Source organism: Peromyscus californicus, unplaced genomic scaffold, assembly GCF_007827085.1.
Source record: "Peromyscus californicus insignis strain IS unplaced genomic scaffold, ASM782708v3 Scaffold_13__1_contigs__length_99412109, whole genome shotgun sequence".
NCBI lineage: Eukaryota > Metazoa > Chordata > Mammalia > Rodentia > Cricetidae > Peromyscus > Peromyscus californicus.
In genome coordinates, this window is record NW_026294424.1 from 87,104,527 (window position 1) to 87,123,943 (window position 19,417).

The 19,417-nt window shown below is 43.3% G+C and overlaps 1 protein-coding gene across 2 annotated transcripts in view; it reads left to right on the forward strand.

Annotated features, from left to right (window-relative positions):
* Fras1 (Fraser extracellular matrix complex subunit 1) overlaps positions 1-19,417 on the forward strand; it is a 422,683-nt gene that overhangs the window by 379,792 nt on the left and 23,474 nt on the right. The window contains exons 59-64 of one of the 2 annotated variants that reach the window (XM_052735413.1): positions 3,947-4,152; positions 9,455-9,611; positions 12,162-12,362; positions 14,427-14,614; positions 15,653-15,928; positions 18,673-18,905. In XM_052735413.1, the coding sequence (XP_052591373.1) occupies positions 3,947-4,152; positions 9,455-9,611; positions 12,162-12,362; positions 14,427-14,614; positions 15,653-15,928; positions 18,673-18,905 (1,261 nt within the window). Of the gene's footprint in view, positions 1-3,946; positions 4,153-9,454; positions 9,612-12,161; positions 12,363-14,426; positions 14,615-15,652; positions 15,929-18,672; positions 18,906-19,417 lie in introns of those variants that run through there. The other variant, XM_052735414.1, reaches the window with a different exon arrangement.

Consider the following 19,417-nt stretch of genomic DNA (forward strand, 5'->3'; position numbering starts at 1 on the left):
CCATATGTGGGTCCAGAGGTTCGAGATCAGGTCATAGTCTCCAAGTGAGGCAAGAGGACTGTCATCAGCAGCCCCAGTGGCTGACGACAGAGTCAGGGTTAAAAAAATTCCCTAAAATAGGAAGAGACAAGCCACAGGATAATGTTTATGTTTTTATTCATCTTTAGATAATCATGTATATGGTCGTAAAAACTACACATGGCAAAAGACACGCTATGAAAATTTAATCTTCCTTATGTCCCTACCTCTCAATTATCTAGACCCCATCACTGGAAACAGTCATTTTGTATGCATTGTTCATAAGAAATGTGTGTGTGTGTGTGTGTGTGTGTGTGTGTGTGTGTGTGTGTGTTTATATGTGTGTATATGTGTATTTATGTACATATATATTTACATATATATGTAACATTTCATTAAGGTATAACTTAGTAAGTTTAAAAAGATGCACTAGGAGAAGAAAGAGTCTTACAAACTCTGAAAACAGCAATACACATGTCACCAGGATAAAGATGTTGAGCAGTCCCGCACCCCACCATCACTCAGGCCCTTTGCAGGCAGTCTCTCCTCAACTGAAGCCCTAGCAACCACGTATCTGCTTTGTGTCCCTGAGGTTTTGCTTTCCCCAGAATGTCAGAGATGAATTCTGTAATCCGCCACACAGTAGATGTGATTGCATGTTCATGTATTCTTGGCATGTCTGTAATTTTTCATATGAACCGGTCAAACTCCGGTAACACTTACCACCTTCATTGCCCTCTGGGAACTCGATTTCCCCCGACATTTTATTGGTAGGTGTTAGAGTTGCAGTCTTAGGAATTTGATATACAAAAAATGTTTCTGATCTATTAGGAAGGCTACCACTTGTGTTTTATGTCAAGAATTTACCCCAGAAAAGAAATCCCCAGACTTACCTTAGTGATCGGTTGTAGTCAACAGGATTTTCTCATGGTGGTCACCCCTCTTCCTTGTGATCGCTAGTTTTTATTGAGGCCCTTCACTGCACACACTTTTGGGTATAGAGACTTTACACACATTATATCTGTCCTTTGCGGCAGCCATTCACGTGTGACACTGAGATCTGAATAGTTTGTGTAAGACCCTGGGAAGAGATGATGGAGCCAGAGGCAAAGCTCAGCTCTATTCCATTCTGTTCCACCCGGTTCCATGTCCTGCCTTGCTGGCTTTCCCCCATGCAGCTGGAGCTGGCATCCGCCCTCTAGGTGGCAATGTCTGCTGTCACTTGGAGAACCTTATGAAGTCAGCTTTTACCTTCCAAATGCAATCGCTCACCTTTCTGGGGCAGTTGCTCACATTTCTGACGTAATCTTGGTACTTTTATCTTTTTTTCCACTGTGCTGAATTCAGAACCCTAAATAAGGAATTCATCTCAGGTTTTCTTGTTTTTATTTACCTCTTCTGAAATTAGATTCTAATGTGCATATAAGTATTACTGGCAGACAAGAAAGATCTTGTAGCCACTGACATCACTCATCCCTGTGTGTACAACTGAGTAGAGCTTACTCATTAACTCCAAAGAATCAGAGGTGGGATTTCTGCTAACTCTCCAACATAACCATTGCCTAAAAGGAGGCCACCACATACCAGGCATTGTTATTGCATTCACTTTGTCAATGACCAAAAAGATGAGCAGAATAATAGGGTCTATGGAACATTTTATGTGCCTGAATATGGTGCTCAATATTGTATCAGTAACAGAGAACAGAGTCCCATGTTTTATTTCCAGATCTAAGGCTTATGTAAATAAATATGTCGGTCATGGACAACAAATGTGCTAAGAGAGCTGCTCAACGATAAATGCGTTATACCCACTGCAAGCCCACATACCTTCGGGGAATAACCTCCTTTGCATCTATGCACCCCATCACTAGAAAGAGAGGGTCCCTGAAATCCTGGAAAATCACCCCCCTGGCTGCTGCTGCCTCTTCCTAGGACTGCACTGCTCTGAAAAGCACTTGACAGATGGCATCAATATGTATGAGAGTCCTAAACAGAAAACATGACCTACACCACCCGCAGTGTGCACAGCCTGTTCTGCATTCACCTTGCTGTCTTGCGTTGTCTCTTGCAACCTCCTGGTGACGGGGGCTTTCTTAAAGACAAGGATTTTTTTTTTCTGTGCACACACTCAGAAGTGTCCATCCCTCCAACCCCCAACAGATAGAGATAGAAGTGACAGTGACTATCTTGTCACAGATGGGGAGAGAAGAGTGTTTACAGCTCTGGAAGAATCTGGGGTTGGTTAATGCATGAGAAAATATTACCACTTCAGCCCTTAACTTTCTCACTTGGCTTGGAGCTTGCCAGGCTGGCCACAAAATCCATCTGAAGCTTTTGACACAGACTAAGAGCAGCACAGCTCCCTTGCTTGTTCTGTTCTCCCTTGGCAACACACCTCTGTTGGTGTCAAGCACTTTGCACTGGATGACAGGCCCCCACACTGTTAAGACGCAGTCACTGATTGCCACTTAGGTTTCGTATTGTTTGACGAGGCATCCTCTGTCTGTTTGTGTGGTCATCATTGATACCCAGTAGACTCCATTCTGACTGGATGGGTTTGTCCTTGCTCCATCCAACCCTTCTAAGCCAGAGTCAATTGAAGGCAAACAGAACTTTCTGGGTATGAACTTGCAGAGTGGCAAGCTGCTCCCAGCATCCCTTTCTTTTAGTTTTGAGAGGCCTCGTGCAGAATGCAGCCAAGAGGAGAGTGATGGTAGCATGAGGGTTGCATAGCTACAGCTCTGAACACAAAATTCATCTCCGGAGGCTTTGGCATCTCTCTCCTTGCACTGTTCATGGAGAAATTAATAACAGCAGTTAACCAAATGCTGGGCTTGGCGAAATGTCTTAATGTAGAGCATCACCGTGGGCACTGAGGCAGCAGAAAGAGAGAGAAATGATTCCCTGGGTGAAGAAGCATGAGGCTGGGGCACATGCAAACCAAAATATATTCAACTTACCGTATTTGATTGACTCCTATTGAACCTTGTGCTACACTCTGAGTATCATGGCTTGTGTTATCTTGGGAAAGCCAGTCCTCTTAACCATGCTAAGAGATGCTCATATTTTTGCTTTGCATGTTTAAAAACCCAACATTCAGAAAGTCGAAGTCATTTACCTTGCCATGCAGCCAGCTGGGAAGGTCAAGCCTGTTTCTTCTAATTCCTTTGCTTCCAACCACCACTCCTTGGGGTTCCCTCCTGAAGTCAAATAAGCTCACCAGCTCTCAGAGAACAGCTAACGCTGTAGCACTAGTCACAGGTCAATTACAACCTGTGAAATTCAGGCTATATAGGTTTTGTTTGGTCCAAATAAGTTGGACCTATGTGGAATTTCTTTGTAGTATTTTATTTACTGTTGTTGCTAACTTAGGAGAAAAAAAATCTAGGTCTCTGGCTTAACTTATAAGTAACATCTGGCAACAACAGCAGCAGCCAATGAACACAAAGCCCTCTGCATAGATCAAGCCTGTTTTGTTGTTGTTGTTTGTTTTGTTTTTTTTTTTTTTTGCTAGTTCAGGGCTCTGCTCTTCCCTGGTGCCTCCCTGACCCAGGACCTATGTGAGGGGCCTTCCGTTGTCATCAACCTCGGTTTGTGTTTTCCTTCCTGTATCCATAGGAGGAAATTGGGCAATGTGGCGTATCATTACCATACTGTCTTCGTGTGTGTTACCTGTTTGTATTGGAAGTAGTAACCGCATTCTGAAGCCGGGGGAAGATGGGTACAAAGTCAGCCTAGTGTAGCTCATTGGAATCACACTCACAACAGCAGCGGCGATCGTGTCGTAGGGGCGACAGCCACACTTGAGGTCCCCTTAGCGTTCGTGCTTCGCCGCTGTCCTGCGTTGGCCTTCAGGGGAACGCCACTGTGGTCGCTGCGTCTTCTGTCTCCCACTGACAAGGCCCCCATCTCCCCATCCCTTGCCCAGTTCCCAGCATGCAGTTTGCCAAGGATTTGCTCCTAGTGAAGGAGAAGGAGGGTGTCCTGCACGTTCCTATCGTCCGGAGTGGGGACCTGAGCTATGAGTCGTCAGTGAGGTGCTACACTCAGGGCCACTCAGCTCAGCTCATGGAGGACTTTGAGGAGAGAAGAAACACAGACTCTTCACGGATTACATTTCTGAAAGGGGAGAAGGTAAGTGGACTCATGGTGGCCCAAAGATGAAATTAACCTCCTTGTAACCTTGATTTGTCCATGAAGTAAATTAGATACAATGTACTCTAGGAGTTCTCTACCAATTGATAAAATTACCAATAATGCCATCAATTCCACTTTGTCTTTGTTTACAAGAAAACATATACATCATTGGTTGAGCTGGGAAGCGTAGATGGAATCCAGCAGAATCAAATGTAGACCTCTTAGTCTGAAACTGCAATAGAGAAACCCCCAATGTCACTTAAACATCAAAGAGTGAAAGAGAGTTCTCTGATAGCAAGGTCTTTGTCCCAGAGCAATATGTATCCCAACATAGGACCTAAGAGGCATGCGCTACACAGCCTCAAGGGTTGTCTTGACAGTGTGCATAAGTAATTACTCATCCTTTCACATTAAATTAAAGCCACTCTCAAGGGAGAAACTCAGTGTCTCAGATATGGCGGCTTCTGAATCTCACTCTCCTCTCAGAGATGTGCTTCCTGTAATTTCATGGTAGCTCAGAGGTAGGACTGAGAGAGAATTGCATTTACAACCTTTCCCGAGTCTCAGTTTCAATGGCAGAGTCAAGTATATGTGTCCGTTGTTCAAGGCACACAATCCTCATTCTATGCAAAGCTCCTCCCACCATTTTTCTGGCTTGTTCATTCTCTTCCTCTCCTGCTGTGTTTGATCTGTAGCTCCTATTTGTATTTTTTTTCCTCTGAAGGTGTTTTTGTTTTGTTTTGTTTTGTTATGACCCAACTGGTAAAAATACTTGCTGCTCTTCCAGAAGACCCGAATATAGTTTCCAGGACCCATGTCAGGCAGTCACCCATGTCAGGTAGTCACAACTGCATGTAACTCCAGCCCCAAGGGATTCAACTCCCTCTTCTATGAATTCCTGTACACACACACACACACAAAAAAAAAAAAAAAAGTAAATACAACTTCTTTTGCCTGCATGATCTATTATTTATACAATGTTATTCTGCATTTAGTCTTTTGTTGTCTTTACAACATTATGTCTCAAGTTCTGCCTGTCTTTTAGGTCTATATCTAATCTGGTACTTTTGGCTATTGTATAGTATTTCATGGCATGTACCTAATCTGTTTTACTCATGCATGCCCGGGAATAGTAAGGAGCCTCCATGTTCACACCAAATGACCCCATAGCTCTCATCACCACAAATCATGCTTCAGTGTCCAGCCTCACAGGGGTGAATTTCCAAGGCCTGAGTGAGACTCTCTTTAGAGATTTGTTTTCTAAACAAACTGCTGTATCCTAGATGTACATACACTACATTAGATAAAGGAATTCCAGAGAACTTTCCAGAACATTACTGGACATGTATGAAGACTGCAATCAGTCTGCACCCTCTCCTGCCATTGGCATTCCTCATCCTTTCCATTTTTGTAGTATAATAAAAACGAAGCTGGCTGTCATTTTGCTTTGTGTTTCTCTGCTACTGTTTTATGTGACCGTTTAGTGGGTGTCTCGGTTACTGTTTCTATTTATGTTATAAAACACCATGGCCAAAAGCAACTTGGAGAGAAAAGGGTTTATTTCATCTTACAGCTTACATACCGTTATCCAGGGAAATCAAGGCAGGAACCTGCAGGCAGGAACTGATGCAGAGGCCATGGAGGAGCAATGATTACTGGCTTGCTTTTCATGACCTGCTCATCCTGCTTTCTTATACCAACCAGGACCACCTGCCCAGAGTTGGCACCACCCTCAGTGAAGACGATACTTTACAGGCTTGCCTATTGGCCTGTCCCATGGAGGTATTTTCTCAATTGAGAGACCCTCTTTCTAAATTACTGTAGCTTGTATCAAGTTGACAAAAAAAAAAATGGCTGGTACAAGTGATCCTGTTGTCATCTTGACACACAAGCACATCATTATTCAACTGGAATCTTTCCTTTGTTGACAAGATGGCATGGTAATATTAATATCAAAATATAAAACATTGTAACTTTTGAAAGTCCCATAGACTTTAAGAATTGAAACACTTTAAAAGTTCAGTCCCTTTAAAACATCCAAAGTTTCTTTCAAAGTTCAGTTTCTGAAGATATCCAAAGTTTCTCTATAGTTTCAAAGTCTCAAGTGTGGGCTCTTGTAAAATAAAAGATAAGTTAAATACTTTTCTTACCCTGAAAGGAGAAAACCAGGGCACAGATACAGTGAGAACAAAGCAAAACCCTACTTCAACAGTGTAGAAAGTTCGCTGCTTGACATCTGAAACTCACTCACAATCCTCTGGGCTCCCAAGAGCCCTGATGGCTTCACTTCTCCCCATCCACAGCACACACAGCTTGTCTCCTAGGCTCAGGCCAGCTCCATTCCAAAGCTGGTGCTGTCCTTGGTGGTCACCCCACAGTACTGGCATCTCTAAAATGTCGGTGTTACCACTGCAACTGTACTGCACCTTCACCAAAAGCCTCCCCTGGTCTCTCTTCAGGACTCTGACCCTGCCACATGGTCCCAAGCCTCAACTTCTTTCCATGACTCCTTCAATACTAGGGCTTATACTGCGGTTCAGATTGCACCAGTGGCCTCTCACGGTGCCAAGCCTCAGATGCTAGCCATGACCCATTCATGCCTCCCAAAACAGCACAGATGCTAGCCATGACCCATTCATGCCTCCAAAAACAGCACTGCGTGGGTGACTCTCCTATATTCCAAGTTCAGCCACCCGCACAAAGCACAGCCTTGATTCCTCAGGACCACAGCTTCTGTGTGCTGACCCTGAGGAAATACATCCAAAACTTTCACCTCAGTGATGCTGGTCTCTTCTTAATCACAGCTGATGCTTCAGCACTAGCTGGCCAGTTTCAATTGTCCCAGCAAAGCGAAGGTTTTATTTTAGTGGTTCTGAATTCAAAATATCACATAAATGGTCTTGATAAGTAGAGTCTTTGCTCCCCTCTGGGACTTCACAAGCGAGGCCTCTGTGATGATGGGCACTGTTCCCGGCACTGTCTTCCGTGTTCTCATAGGAACAGGTCATTAAGCTCTGAGCACTCAATGGTTTTTCTAATCCAAAGTTCCAAATTCCTTCCACAGTCCTCCCAAAACACGTGGTCAGGTCTGTCCCATCAATACCCCACTTCTGACTCCAGTCTCTTAGTTAGGGTTTTCTATTGCTCTGATACAATACTATGACCTAAACTAACTTTAGCCATTTTTTTTATACCTAACTAAAATTTTTATTTGTGTTATAATAAATATCAAATTTTCATAATATAGTTGAATTTTGTCAATTTAGAAATTGATGGGGCTGGAGAGATGGTTCAGCAGTTAAGAGGATTGGCTGCTTCTGCAGAGGGCCCAGGTTCAATTCTCAGTATCCACATGGCAGTTTACAACTGTCTGTCTGTAACTCAAGTTCCAGTGGATCCAACTTCCTCACACAGATATCCATGCAGGCCCAACACTAATACACATAGATATTTAAAAAATAAAAATAAACTACTTAAAAAAGAAATCACTATGGTAATATAAAATTAAAAGCAAGGATGTATTCTAATATGATATATATTAATACTACAATTTCCTGGCTATGAAGACATGAGGGATATTTGCTAAGTTCAAGTTTTAAACTATATATAGGAACATTTTTTTTCTTATGTGCTTTCACATTTATGCGAATGGACACAAAGAAAATAAATAACAATTCTTGTGTCTTCTGTCTACTGTTGTCTGTAACTCCTAAATCCAGGAAAAAGAATACTTTAAATGGGAATCTCAAAGGGTTTAGATTTATTTTTATGAATAATTTCAGTTTTAATTTTTTATGGTTGTATACTTCCTTTGTTATCTTTTTAAAATTAGCCATAATGTTCTTAGCTCAACAGAAGTGTCACATTTTGATGTAGCCAAATGTATCAAAATCTTGCTCTCTGGTTTAACCCTTTGACACTTAGCATAAGAAGACCTCACCTGCTTTAGAGGTGACTATAATCCTGACTCATCCTGTGCTCATCTTCACTACAAAATGTAAAGAAAGCCTTAGACAGTCATGACTCACAAAGGCTGGTCCTAGTTTTTGGAATTTTGTTTGTTAGTGGCACATTAGAACCCGAGTTTAAGAACATGTACAAATACTGCAGATACATTCTTGAGCTTTGAGTCTGCACGTTTGTATTTGTTTTCAGCTAAAAAAAATTCACTCGAGAAATAGCTTTTCATTTAATAAAAGAAATCGAATAGACCATATGTTACCCACTCTATAATCTATCATAATTCTTCAGCGTACTCTGGAATCTTCATTTTCTTTGGCTTATTAAGCATATGTCTTCAGAGTTGCCATTTACAAAAATGTCTTTTTTAAAAGATTGAAAAGTCACTGCTAAATTCATATATTCTATAATGAATTCTTATTGTAGGAAAGATGTTGAAGGAAAGGGACTATTCTTTAGGAGCTTGAAATGATGTTAAGAAGCCACCTACAGATGTTCACGGGGAAGTCTTGCCATTTAGCGTGATTTGGGAAGTATGGTTTAGAACGCCTTCCTGCCCACACACAGCATGTGTAAAATAGTTGGGTAGTAAATTTAAAATGGTCAGGTGGCAATATCCCACATTCTAGTTCATGGGTCTATTGCTGAGGCTGCTATATATAAAAAACATTATGATTTGGGTTTACATTTTCTCAGAGACATGGTCCTCAGTGGAGAATATTCAGTTTGAGAAATGCTTGGCTTCCGACCACCACCAAGAACTTGGGTTCTGTTCCCAGGTTTCCGTCTTCTCTAGTGTTTAGATGACATACTTTAGGTAGAAAATTGGAAAGCTCTTCAGCATTTAAAATTGTCTTTAACCTGAGATGCTGCCTTTCTGAATTCCTTACAAAATTATTCAGTTTTCACAAGGGAAAAGGAATTTATTCAACCCTCCAGGAAGAAGAGTCATATGCTGACTCCTATCTTTAGACTTCTGCTTTTCAACATGTACAAATGTCTTCATTCACCCAGATACCATGTGGGGAAGCACACCAGTGTTTGCAGGGGTGCCGTGGTGGGTTGTTGCTTGTACTGGTTTGATTTTCATAACTTCTCACCAAAATTTTCAAATGGTTTGGAATGTTTTTATAATATAAGCTTTATCATATAGGTACATCCTATACTCAGATACAAACTGCTAGAGTTAAAAATTTATCTTATAAGTGAAACTGCTGAGATGCTTTTGGGTTTGTGCCAATTTTTTGCTGCTGCAAAGAGCGAAAAGAATCATCTCGGAAAACTGCCTTTCACTGGTCTCCTCCTACAAGGCTGAGTATGTCTTGTGTGTCGGTTGTAGGCAAAGAACTGCACTGTCTACATCCATGATGACTCCATGTTTGAGCCTGAGGAGCAGTTCAGGGTCTACCTTGGCCATCCTCTCGGAAACCACTGGAGTGGAGCCAGAGTCGGGAAGAACAGCGTGGCCACTGTCACCATATCCAATGACGAAGATGGTAACAGAAGAGAATCCCTTTAGCCTCACTTAGGTTGTTAGGACGTGAAGTGAGGGCTTACGAATAATATTAGTGTTTGGAAAGGGAAACTGCTAGAAAAGCACCCACTTAGAGCAACCTCTGGATATTTATATAGAGTGCTTGAAACCAATGACCACCTTCTGTGGGGCTCCTGTAAGTTCACAGGAATCCTTAATCTCGTTATGCCCTACATCGTCAAAGATAGAGAAAAAATATGCTTAAAAGCTAGGACAGGGATCTTAAAGCGGAGAATAGAAATCACGTAAGTCGCTGCAGGTCAGGCAGGGGGACTAGAAATGCAATCAGACGCAGTTCAGTCCCGAGAACTGATGTGAAACACTGCTGTCCGCCTGACAAAGTCTGATTTCTAATTGACTTCTCAAACTGACAAAGACAGACAACCTCAAATTCTAACACCAAGTGACCTACAGAGTGACCAGACACCCAAGGAAAACAGCACCTGTTTTTATTCGAAACATCATAATTTTACTAAAATCTATTGTTTTAACAGGTGAATACATAATACAATCCCCACTTTTTTTTTAAAGATTTATTTATTTATTTATTTATTTATTTATTTATTTATTATGTATACAGTGTTCTGCCTGCACATATGACTATAGACCAGAAGAGGGCACCAGATCTCATTACAGATGGTTGTGAGCCACCATGTGGTTGCTGGGAATTGAACTCAGGACCTCTGGAAGAACAGCCAGTACTCTTAACCTCTGAGCAATCTCTCCAGCCCTAAAACCCCACTTTTTACTTAGTGTTTATTGTACTTGTTAAGCATGTTGTATTACTTTGTTTTACTTAATTCAGTCAATAATCCTTGAAGTAGATGTCACTAACCTTATATGTGAAAAAACAGGGCGTAAGCAAAGCACTTAATTTGCATCTTAGCTACCCAGCTATAAGCAGTGGCACTGGATGAGAACCTTGATTTTAGTTGGATTCTGGAATCTGCATTTTTAACTACTCTGAGAGTGGCAAGACTCCTAGAGGTCCTAAGGAAAAGTCAGGAACCATCTTGGACATCAGTAAGAAAAGCTGACGTCGGGGCTGGGAAGATAGTTCAGTTGGTAAAATTCCTGACCCTCAAGCATGAGGGTCAACACCTGAATTCAATCCCTTAGCATCCACATAAAAAGCCAGATGCATTTCTATGTCCAGTGCTGAGAGGTGGAAACAGGAAGAGCCCTGGGGTTCGCTGGCCACCATCCTTGCCTAGTTGGTATGTCCTAGGTCCCAGTGAGAGATCCTGCCTCAGAAAAAAAGTAGATGACTATTGAAGAACACTGCCTGCGCTTGCCATCTTGCCTCCCCGTGCACACAAGCATACACACAGAGAGAAAGACAGAGAGACAGAGGGAGAGAGCGAGAGCCTTGTAGCTGAATTAGCCCTTTATACCAACCTAGGTTCAATCCCCAAGATGAACCTTTCTCAGATATCAATGATCAAGACTCAACACAGCCAAGGCTGGACAGATGGCTCCGAGGTTAAGAGCAATGGCTGTTCTTGCAGAGAACTGGAGTTCAGTTACCAGCAGCCACTTTAGCTCACAACTGCCTGTAATTCCAGCCCCAAGGGATGCGATGCTTGTTTCTGGCCTCCATGGGCATCTACACACATGTGTACATATACATAGACACAGATGAAAGAAAAAGATTCAAAAGGTAATAAATTCACCCCATTCAGCAATGTTCCAGTGTTTCAAAGAACCTCTTACCTAGAACTATAAAGTCAAGGTGAAACTTTCTGAGAAAGTCAAAGATGAGAAATTTCTGAAATATTCTGAAATACATAAGATGATTATAAAATTAATAACTGCTCTTAATTTTCCCATCATGTTATCTTCTCTACCACTGTCCTAACCTTCCTTTCTTCATGAAATTTGAATTCAAGGGGGTAAAAATGAATATTATTATTAATCATTTCCCAACAAAAATAGTGTCTCAAACCACATTGAGTCAAGAAAGCTTGTGTTCCTTAACTAACTATACTGACTGAAATAAATATTGAGAGCTTAGAAACAGCAGGCATAGCTGAGACAAAAGTCCAAAGGCCCAGAAATAAACATGGAGTCAGTACACTTAAGGAACATCTAAATGAGATGCACTGTAAACCTTTGTAGTTTGTAACTAAAAAGGTAATTTATGTAACCGATCAATTAGATATTTATCAAGTACCTTCTATGTCTCAGTCGCTTGATAAATTGTGCAAACTTTAATTTTAAAAGCTTTAATTTAAAAACGTTCTTTGAATGTTGGAAGCTTGGCCATTATGCATTTTAAAGTCTCTAGAACATTTCTTCATTTTTTGTTTTTAATAAGAATCATTGAGAAATAACACCCACAGGAGCCCAGATGAGTTCCTTTGTCCAAAACGTTGCTCAAGGGTAAACACTGGTTGATCTTTATGACTGTCGGCCATTTGGCTGGTACAGGCCTCTGTAAGCTATTTCCTTGGGAGTCTGATGTTCTGAGTTATTCTAACTTGCTCTTATTTTCCTGCCCACATTTTCTTAGCCCCTACCATTGAGTTTGAAGAAGCTGCATACCAAGTCCGGGAGCCCACAGGGCCAGATGCCACAGCAGTGCTGAGCATCAAGGTCATCCGCAGAGGCGATCAAAATCGGACCTCCAAGATCCGCTGTAGCACTCGTGATGGCTCTGCCCAGTCTGGTGTGGACTATTACCCCAAGAGCCGAATCTTGAAATTCAGTCCTGGTACGTGAGTAAAAATTTCAGTCTTTGGGTTTCCTTTTTTCTTGTTTTTATGTTAGCCTTTATTGGTTATACAGAATAATATGTTTCGTTATAATATTTGTATACTTGTTTGTAATTTGTTTTGTTCATATTCATGACCCCATTGTCCTTTCTTGTCCCTCCCATTCACAAAGATTCCCTTCCAACCTGTCCAATTTATAGGGATCTTGTTGTTGTTGTTGTTGGTTTTTTGTTTTTTGAGAGACAGGGTTTCTCTGTGTAGCTCTGGCTGTCTTGGAACTTGCTCTGTAGACCACACTGACCTCAAATTCCAGAGATCCACCAGCCTCTGCCTTCCAAGTGCTAAGATTAAAGGTGTGCACCACTATTGCCCAGGCGGGGTTTTCTTAGTGGAGAGGAAAATGTCATATTTGAATAAATGATTATGATGAGCTATTAAATTAGAATAGAATAGCTTCAATAATATAAAGCATTTACTAAATATATATTTGAGATTGCAAGTAAAAAATTATCTAGTTTGGAAAAAAAGTACCCATCCATAGAGCACACTGAGCATTTGGGTTTATTTGAAAGGATTTTTGTTAGCCTGTTGTTTAGTTGAATGAAACAGCACTTGATTTTAAATACAGATACAACATATGCACATACTCCATTCGATGTATGGTGGAAATGCTGTCCTGGGCCCTTTAGGGCTTATCAAACTCTGAAAGACACACAATCCTAATGTCCAAATGGTTTTACATCTACTGGGAAACAGAATAGCCTGTCACAAGCTTCCTAAAATAGTTTATCCTAGAGACAGAAACAGTGATGGGTCTGGGAAGAGGGAAGGACAAGAACCAAGTCATAACTGTTTGATGGTCTGATGCATTGATTTGATAGAGAAATGGTTGGTGGTTCCTGCAGCTCAGACACCTCACTGGAGCTCTATGGGGCTCTCAGCTGTCTTAGTCAGGGTTCCCATTGCTGTGATGAAACACGTTGACCAAAAGCAAGCTGGGGAGAGAAGGGTTTATTTGACTTTTCCATGTCGTAGTCCATCATTGAAGGAAGTCAGGACAGGAACTCAAGCAGGGGAGGAACCTGGAGACAGGAGCTGATGCAGAGGACATAGATGGGTTCTATTTACTGGCTTATTCCCTGTGGCTTGCTCAGCCTGCTTTCTTGTAGAACCCAGTACCACCAGCCCAGGGATGGCCCCACCCACTGTCGATGGCCCTCCCCGATCAATCACTAACTAAGAAAATGCACCACAGGCTTGCTGGCAGCCTGATCTTATGGAGGCCTTTTCTCAGCTGACTTTCTCCTCTCCAGTGACTTGAGCTTGGGTCAAGTTGACAGAAAACTAGGCAGCACAAGTTCCATGCCTTGAGTATCTAGTTGGTGTTTGGGGGAACGGTAGCCAGTCTTCCACATCTGCAGTATTTCTCCTTACTCTGTTTTTGTTGTTGAAGATTCTGAAGGGAGGACAGGTCAGAAGCAGCACAGACCAGATGTGAGAAGGAGGGAAGGGAAGGTCCTTACTGCCCTGCACGTCTCAAGAGATGGAGGGAACTTCTAAAGCTGTTGCCTGCCTCCTTCTGGCCTCTGGGCCTCTGTGGTGTGATCTTTGCAAAGCCTGGCCTGGTAGGCAGACTTTGAGCCTTTGCTTTGAAGGGCATCTGTGTGCAAGCTCTCACAGCCACGTAAGAGCTCATGCATAAGTGTAAAAGGGAAAGAAAAATTGAGCAAAAAGTAAAAAAAAAAAAAAGAGTAACCAGGATGAAGTGTACTTTGGATCATAGATTTTTATTACAGCCAGCCTGTGTCAGGCAGGGGCCATTAATCCTTGTATGGTGTTGAATAGTAAATCTGCACAGTGCCGAGTCTCTGCCATAGGTAGAATTTGGTCTATAAAACGGTCTTCACTCGAGATGGGGTCTGCAGTGTTTAGCAGTCATTGCACTTTCGAGAAGCCCCTGAAAGGACAGGGCACGTTTTAATGTCATGTCTGAGTTGTGCCAGCCTGCACTCCCTGTGGTTCATACCCTCATCTTTGATCTTTCTGTTCGGTCCTTGGTGAAGGTGTGGATCACATCTTCTTCAAAGTCGAGATCCTGTCCAATGAAGATCGAGAGTGGCATGAATCCTTTTCCCTAGTCCTTGGCCCAGATGATCCAGTGGAAGCAGTGCTTGGGGACGTGACCACTGCAACTGTGACAATTCTAGACCAAGAGGCAGCAGGAAGTCTCATACTGCCAGCGCCACCCATTGTGAGTTGCTTGATCCGAAGGACGGCGGGTTATGTGTCTCACTTGCCAGGAGATGAGAACTGGGGAGGAGATAGATCCCTGTATGCGCTTCTTCCAAGGGAATCTCTCCTCCTACTTACCCCCCCACCTGCAGAGAACGTTGGACCATGTCTGGAGACATTTCCACTTGGTACATCTCTCACATGGGGTCCTATGACCATCTAGTGGGTAGAACCCACAGACTCTACAAAATACCCTTCAGAGCACAGCATGGCCCCCAACAACAAAAAAACAGTTATTTGGCATAAATGCTAATAGTATGAAGGGTGGAGGAACCCATTCCTGATACAAGACCAAGCTATCGCCACACTGATTGGTCAAAGGTAGAAAGTGCAATTCAGTGGATCTTCTAATTGGGAAGAGTAAGAAAGCAATACTGCTGCATGTCCATTGTCCTCCAAACTTATTGCACACAGAATTCAGTATATGTGGAGATGTGGTGCCATGTTTTTTCAGTTTGGGAGGAATAGAATGAATGCCATTAAGAAGCAAATGCCCAAAGGTCACCAATGGACACTGCATCCTTGAGTCAAGTAACCAGAACTCCTCTTCTAACTTTCCCTAACTAGTCTCTTATGTATCCGAAGAGAAGATTATTTCAAAATTTATCTCTTATTTGACTATGAAACAAATACACTACCTTCATTATTACTTTTTTTCTGTTTTGGACAAGCATGCCTCTGCGTGCCACTAACAGTTTAATGCAACTCGAAAATAGCAACTGGCCATTAGAAACGGAATTTGGGTCCGTTGTGTAAAAGAATTAGAATATTTTTTCACATAAGAGATAAGGCTCTGGTTTCAGAATACTGCTAATAGGATAATGAGGCTTCTGGGAGGATCTCCTCCACTTACAGTGTCTTAACCTTGGCCTGGCAAGGAGCTGCAGAGTTTCCTGTTTTGGGTTATGGGGTTCCTAGGAGTGAAAAGGCTGTGGGGTCTCAGGGAAGGCGGAGGTAGTTCCTCACAGCAGCCTGAAGCTCTCCTGCTTCCTCCTAGGTCGTCACCCTTGCTGATTATGATCACGTGGAAGAGGTTGCAAAGGAAGGGATCAAGAAAGCCCCATCCCCAGGCTACCCGCTGGTCTGTGTCACCCCCTGTGACCCCCACTTCCCTAGGTATGCTGTCATGAAGGACCGCTGCAGGGAGGCTGGTGTCAACCAAACATCTGTGCAGTTCAGCTGGGAAGTGGCCGCCCCCACTGATGGCACCGGGGCTCGGTCTCCCTTTGAGACCATCACTGATAACACACCCTTCACCAGCGTCAACCACAAGGTAAGGAGGGAGAGCTGGGCTTGCTCCTGCCACATTCCATGGAGTCTGTGCGTGGCATTTGCAGTAAATCAAACAATCAGGTCTAGGCTTAGATGTTAGGAAAAGTAACGTGGTATAATAGGAAGAGAGCTATGCAGTTGTCTGTTGGCCTGTTTACAAATCCCAAGTATGCCTACCTTTCAGTCACTTAATATAAAGGAATTCTTTGGCCTTTCTAAGTCTCCTGATCTGTAAAATAAAATTTATTTTACTCGACCACTTGACAAGATCACTGACCAATGTGCTTTATAAATGATCAAGCAAGTCCAAGATTCCAGGCGGGTACCATTACGTGATTCCTTTTTATGTATTTTAATCATTCAGTAAGTGTTTGGGTACAAACTTCTTGAGGATTCAGATTTCTACCACATTCATGAGTCTTCAAATGACCAGCAGATGAGGGGCGCGCAGTAGGGAGTGGGTTTTAAACAGGATAGACCACTTGCTGTGTGGTCTGCACTTGGCAGAGCCCTGCAGGAGGACACGAAAAGGATCTCCTAGGGCAGCTGTTGTTTTTTCAAAGAGCACACACACACCCCACCTACCCCTCACCAGAGAGTGGTGACTAGTGCTGTTTGCCCAGACTTGGGAAGAAGTAAAGTGCCCCACAGCAGATTTCTTCATACACCAGTGATATGGGTGGTTTTTGTTTTTAGACAGTCAAGACCCAGGCTCAGTGCACATTCTAGCTGTCTGGCACGTAGCAAAAAAGGCTATGCATTTTCACTGCATCTCCTTTCCTGACTAGTTCTGGGCCTCTGAGATTATTTTCAGACTGTATTTTTTGAAGAACAGGGTCACTCATAGCCATTGGTTTTCCGCACAACTTTCTCACAATGGCTAGGAAACCCATTCTTTTGCAATACAGCACACATTTAAATCACCTTCTGTATTATTAAAAAACTTAAGAGCTTGAGAGACGCTTATGAGATAGAGCCCTTGCTGCATACACAGGGGAACCTGTGTTTGAATCCTAAGAACCCACATAAAACTGGGCATGGTGGCCCATCATTTCAGTGGTCCTGAGGTGAGGTGGGTGGTAGAAACAAGACAATCCCTGGAAGCCTGCTAGCCTGGAGTATGCAGGACAGTGTCAAACAACAGAGATCCTGCCTTAAACAAGGTGGAAGACAAGTACAGAGAGCCCGAGGTATCAGTACACACACACACACACACACACACACACACACACACACACACACACAAGGAGAGAACCCTTTAAAGTAAGACTGAACAGCTTACTCTAAGTATCTGATTCTGTTCCAACAGAACCTTGTATTTGAGCCAAAGGTACACTTGTTTTACAGGTACTGAATTTGTAGCATTGAGACCGTAACTTCTCTCCTGCGTTGAACTAGTGACTAATACTCTTTACCCTAGTTTCCTTTGCTTTATGTTCATTTCTTCAATTATTTATTGAATACCATTGTGTTCATGCATTTTTGTAACATGCCTAGCATCCCTCCTAGACGAAGTCCATTTATAAATAAATAAAGAGGTGGCAGCTAATTAAAAAAGTTTAATGGGAAAATTTTCTTTAATTTTTAATGGACTTCAATGAAAATTGTTTCCATGGGAGGAATTGCAACATTTATGTGATTGCTTTGTGGGAGGTCTAAGGCACACAGAACTACTAATTAACTTCTCTGACCTGTACTTCTGTGTGTTCACACATCACCTGACATGTCCAGGTGATGGGGACCCACATCGCCTCTCAGCTGCCCTCCCTCCTCTTGCTTCTGCATTTCTGGAAATGCGAAGGAGTCTGGAGAAAGGCTTTCAAAGGCCAAGAGGTGTCGGAGGCCAAGTTCTCTGCCTCAAGCTTTTATGACCCTCTGACCTCGGCAGTGTTGTGGGGAGTGGTGGGAATCTCTCTCAGCCTCTGTTACTCAGGAAGGGCTCCCTGCCTGACTCACAGAAGCCAGGATGCTATCAGCAGGTTTTTGCGAAAAGGTGAAGCTCTTTTGAGCATATGACTGACAAAGATCAGGAACTAACCCCTGCTCCGGCCGACCTCCCTGGTCAGTCAGGAGTGGGAGAACTTCTGGGAGTGGAGGAGGAGAAAGGCCGCTGTTGGGGTGACAGGAAGGGAAGACGTGTTTCTCTGGGAGGCAAGCTGCATTCTGCGCACAAGATCTTGAGGATGGGAAAACGTTGGGCAGTCGTCTTAGCCTCTTCCACCCACTCTTGAAAGACTGATTCTAACCCAATCCTTAGGGAAAAGAGTGGAGGCTTTTTTCTGGAAGATAAGGAATTATGCCCCTCGTGTGCAGGACTTAACCTCGTGGAAGCACATTCTCAGCAGCAGAGGCCTGGAGGCCAGTGAGTCTTGCTGGAAAATGAGAAACAGTTGTGTTGTTCTAATGCTAAACTTCCAGTCTAAAGAGAACAATAGACACAGTTACTGTAGACTGTCTTTGGACGCTTGTTCCATGTTTACTTGCTCATGTCCTGTCCCATCCCTTTAGACTACCAAACATTTACTTCTCTGGCCCTACTGTTTGGTTCGCGGTGGATATCGTTGACACAATGTACTATGAACAGATGGGCAAATCAATGGGTTGATGGGTGGATGGATGGATGGATGGATGGATGGATAGGTGGCCCCCATAGCTGACTTGGTAACAGTGCTTGCTGAATCATACCCATCAGATACAGTGCTTACGCAGTATATTCATGTCTGTGATGCTTTCTCTGTCTCATAGGTCCTAGACAGCATTTACTTCAGCCGGAGGTTCCACGTGCGTTGTGTGGCAAAGGCTGTGGACAAGGTGGGCCATGTAGGGACCCCCTTGAGGAGCAATGTTGTTACCATTGGAACAGACAGTGCCATCTGCCACACCCCAGTGGTGGCTGGGACAGCTCGAGGCTTCCAGGCCCAGCCCTTCATTGCAACCTTGAAATACCTGGATGTGAAACACAAAGAGCATCCAAACAGGTCAGGCAACATCCCCACCCCCCACCTCCCCCCCCCCCCCCCCCCCCCCCCCCCCGCCCCCTGTGAGTAGATTGCAAATATCCTGTGTGTTTTCCAGCTGGGCCAGATCAGTGAGAGACGGTTCTGCAAAATTAGATAGTTGTAATTAGAGCTTCAGAAGAAAGGCTTTCTTCAAAGCCCCCTCGAGGTCTGGCCACTTGCCTGTCTTCCAGCCTCATTCATCTCACCTTGAGCATTTCACCTGCCCCACCACCTGCGGAGAATCACTTCCCAAGGGCTTCCAGCTCTTTGGTGGTACATGCTTTAGAGCCCCACTCCAGATCTCCCACTCTCTCCACTTGCTGTAGTTAAGTCCTCTTGTTCTATAATGTGGTACACCACGGAGCATCTCTTCTAGGAATATTTTCAGCATTCCCCCCAATCCTCTGATGTCCGTCTCTGCTGCCTTCCGTGTGTTAGCTTCATTCTCAGCGTCCATGTGTGGTAGATAGTGAAGACCTTGAGGGACAGGA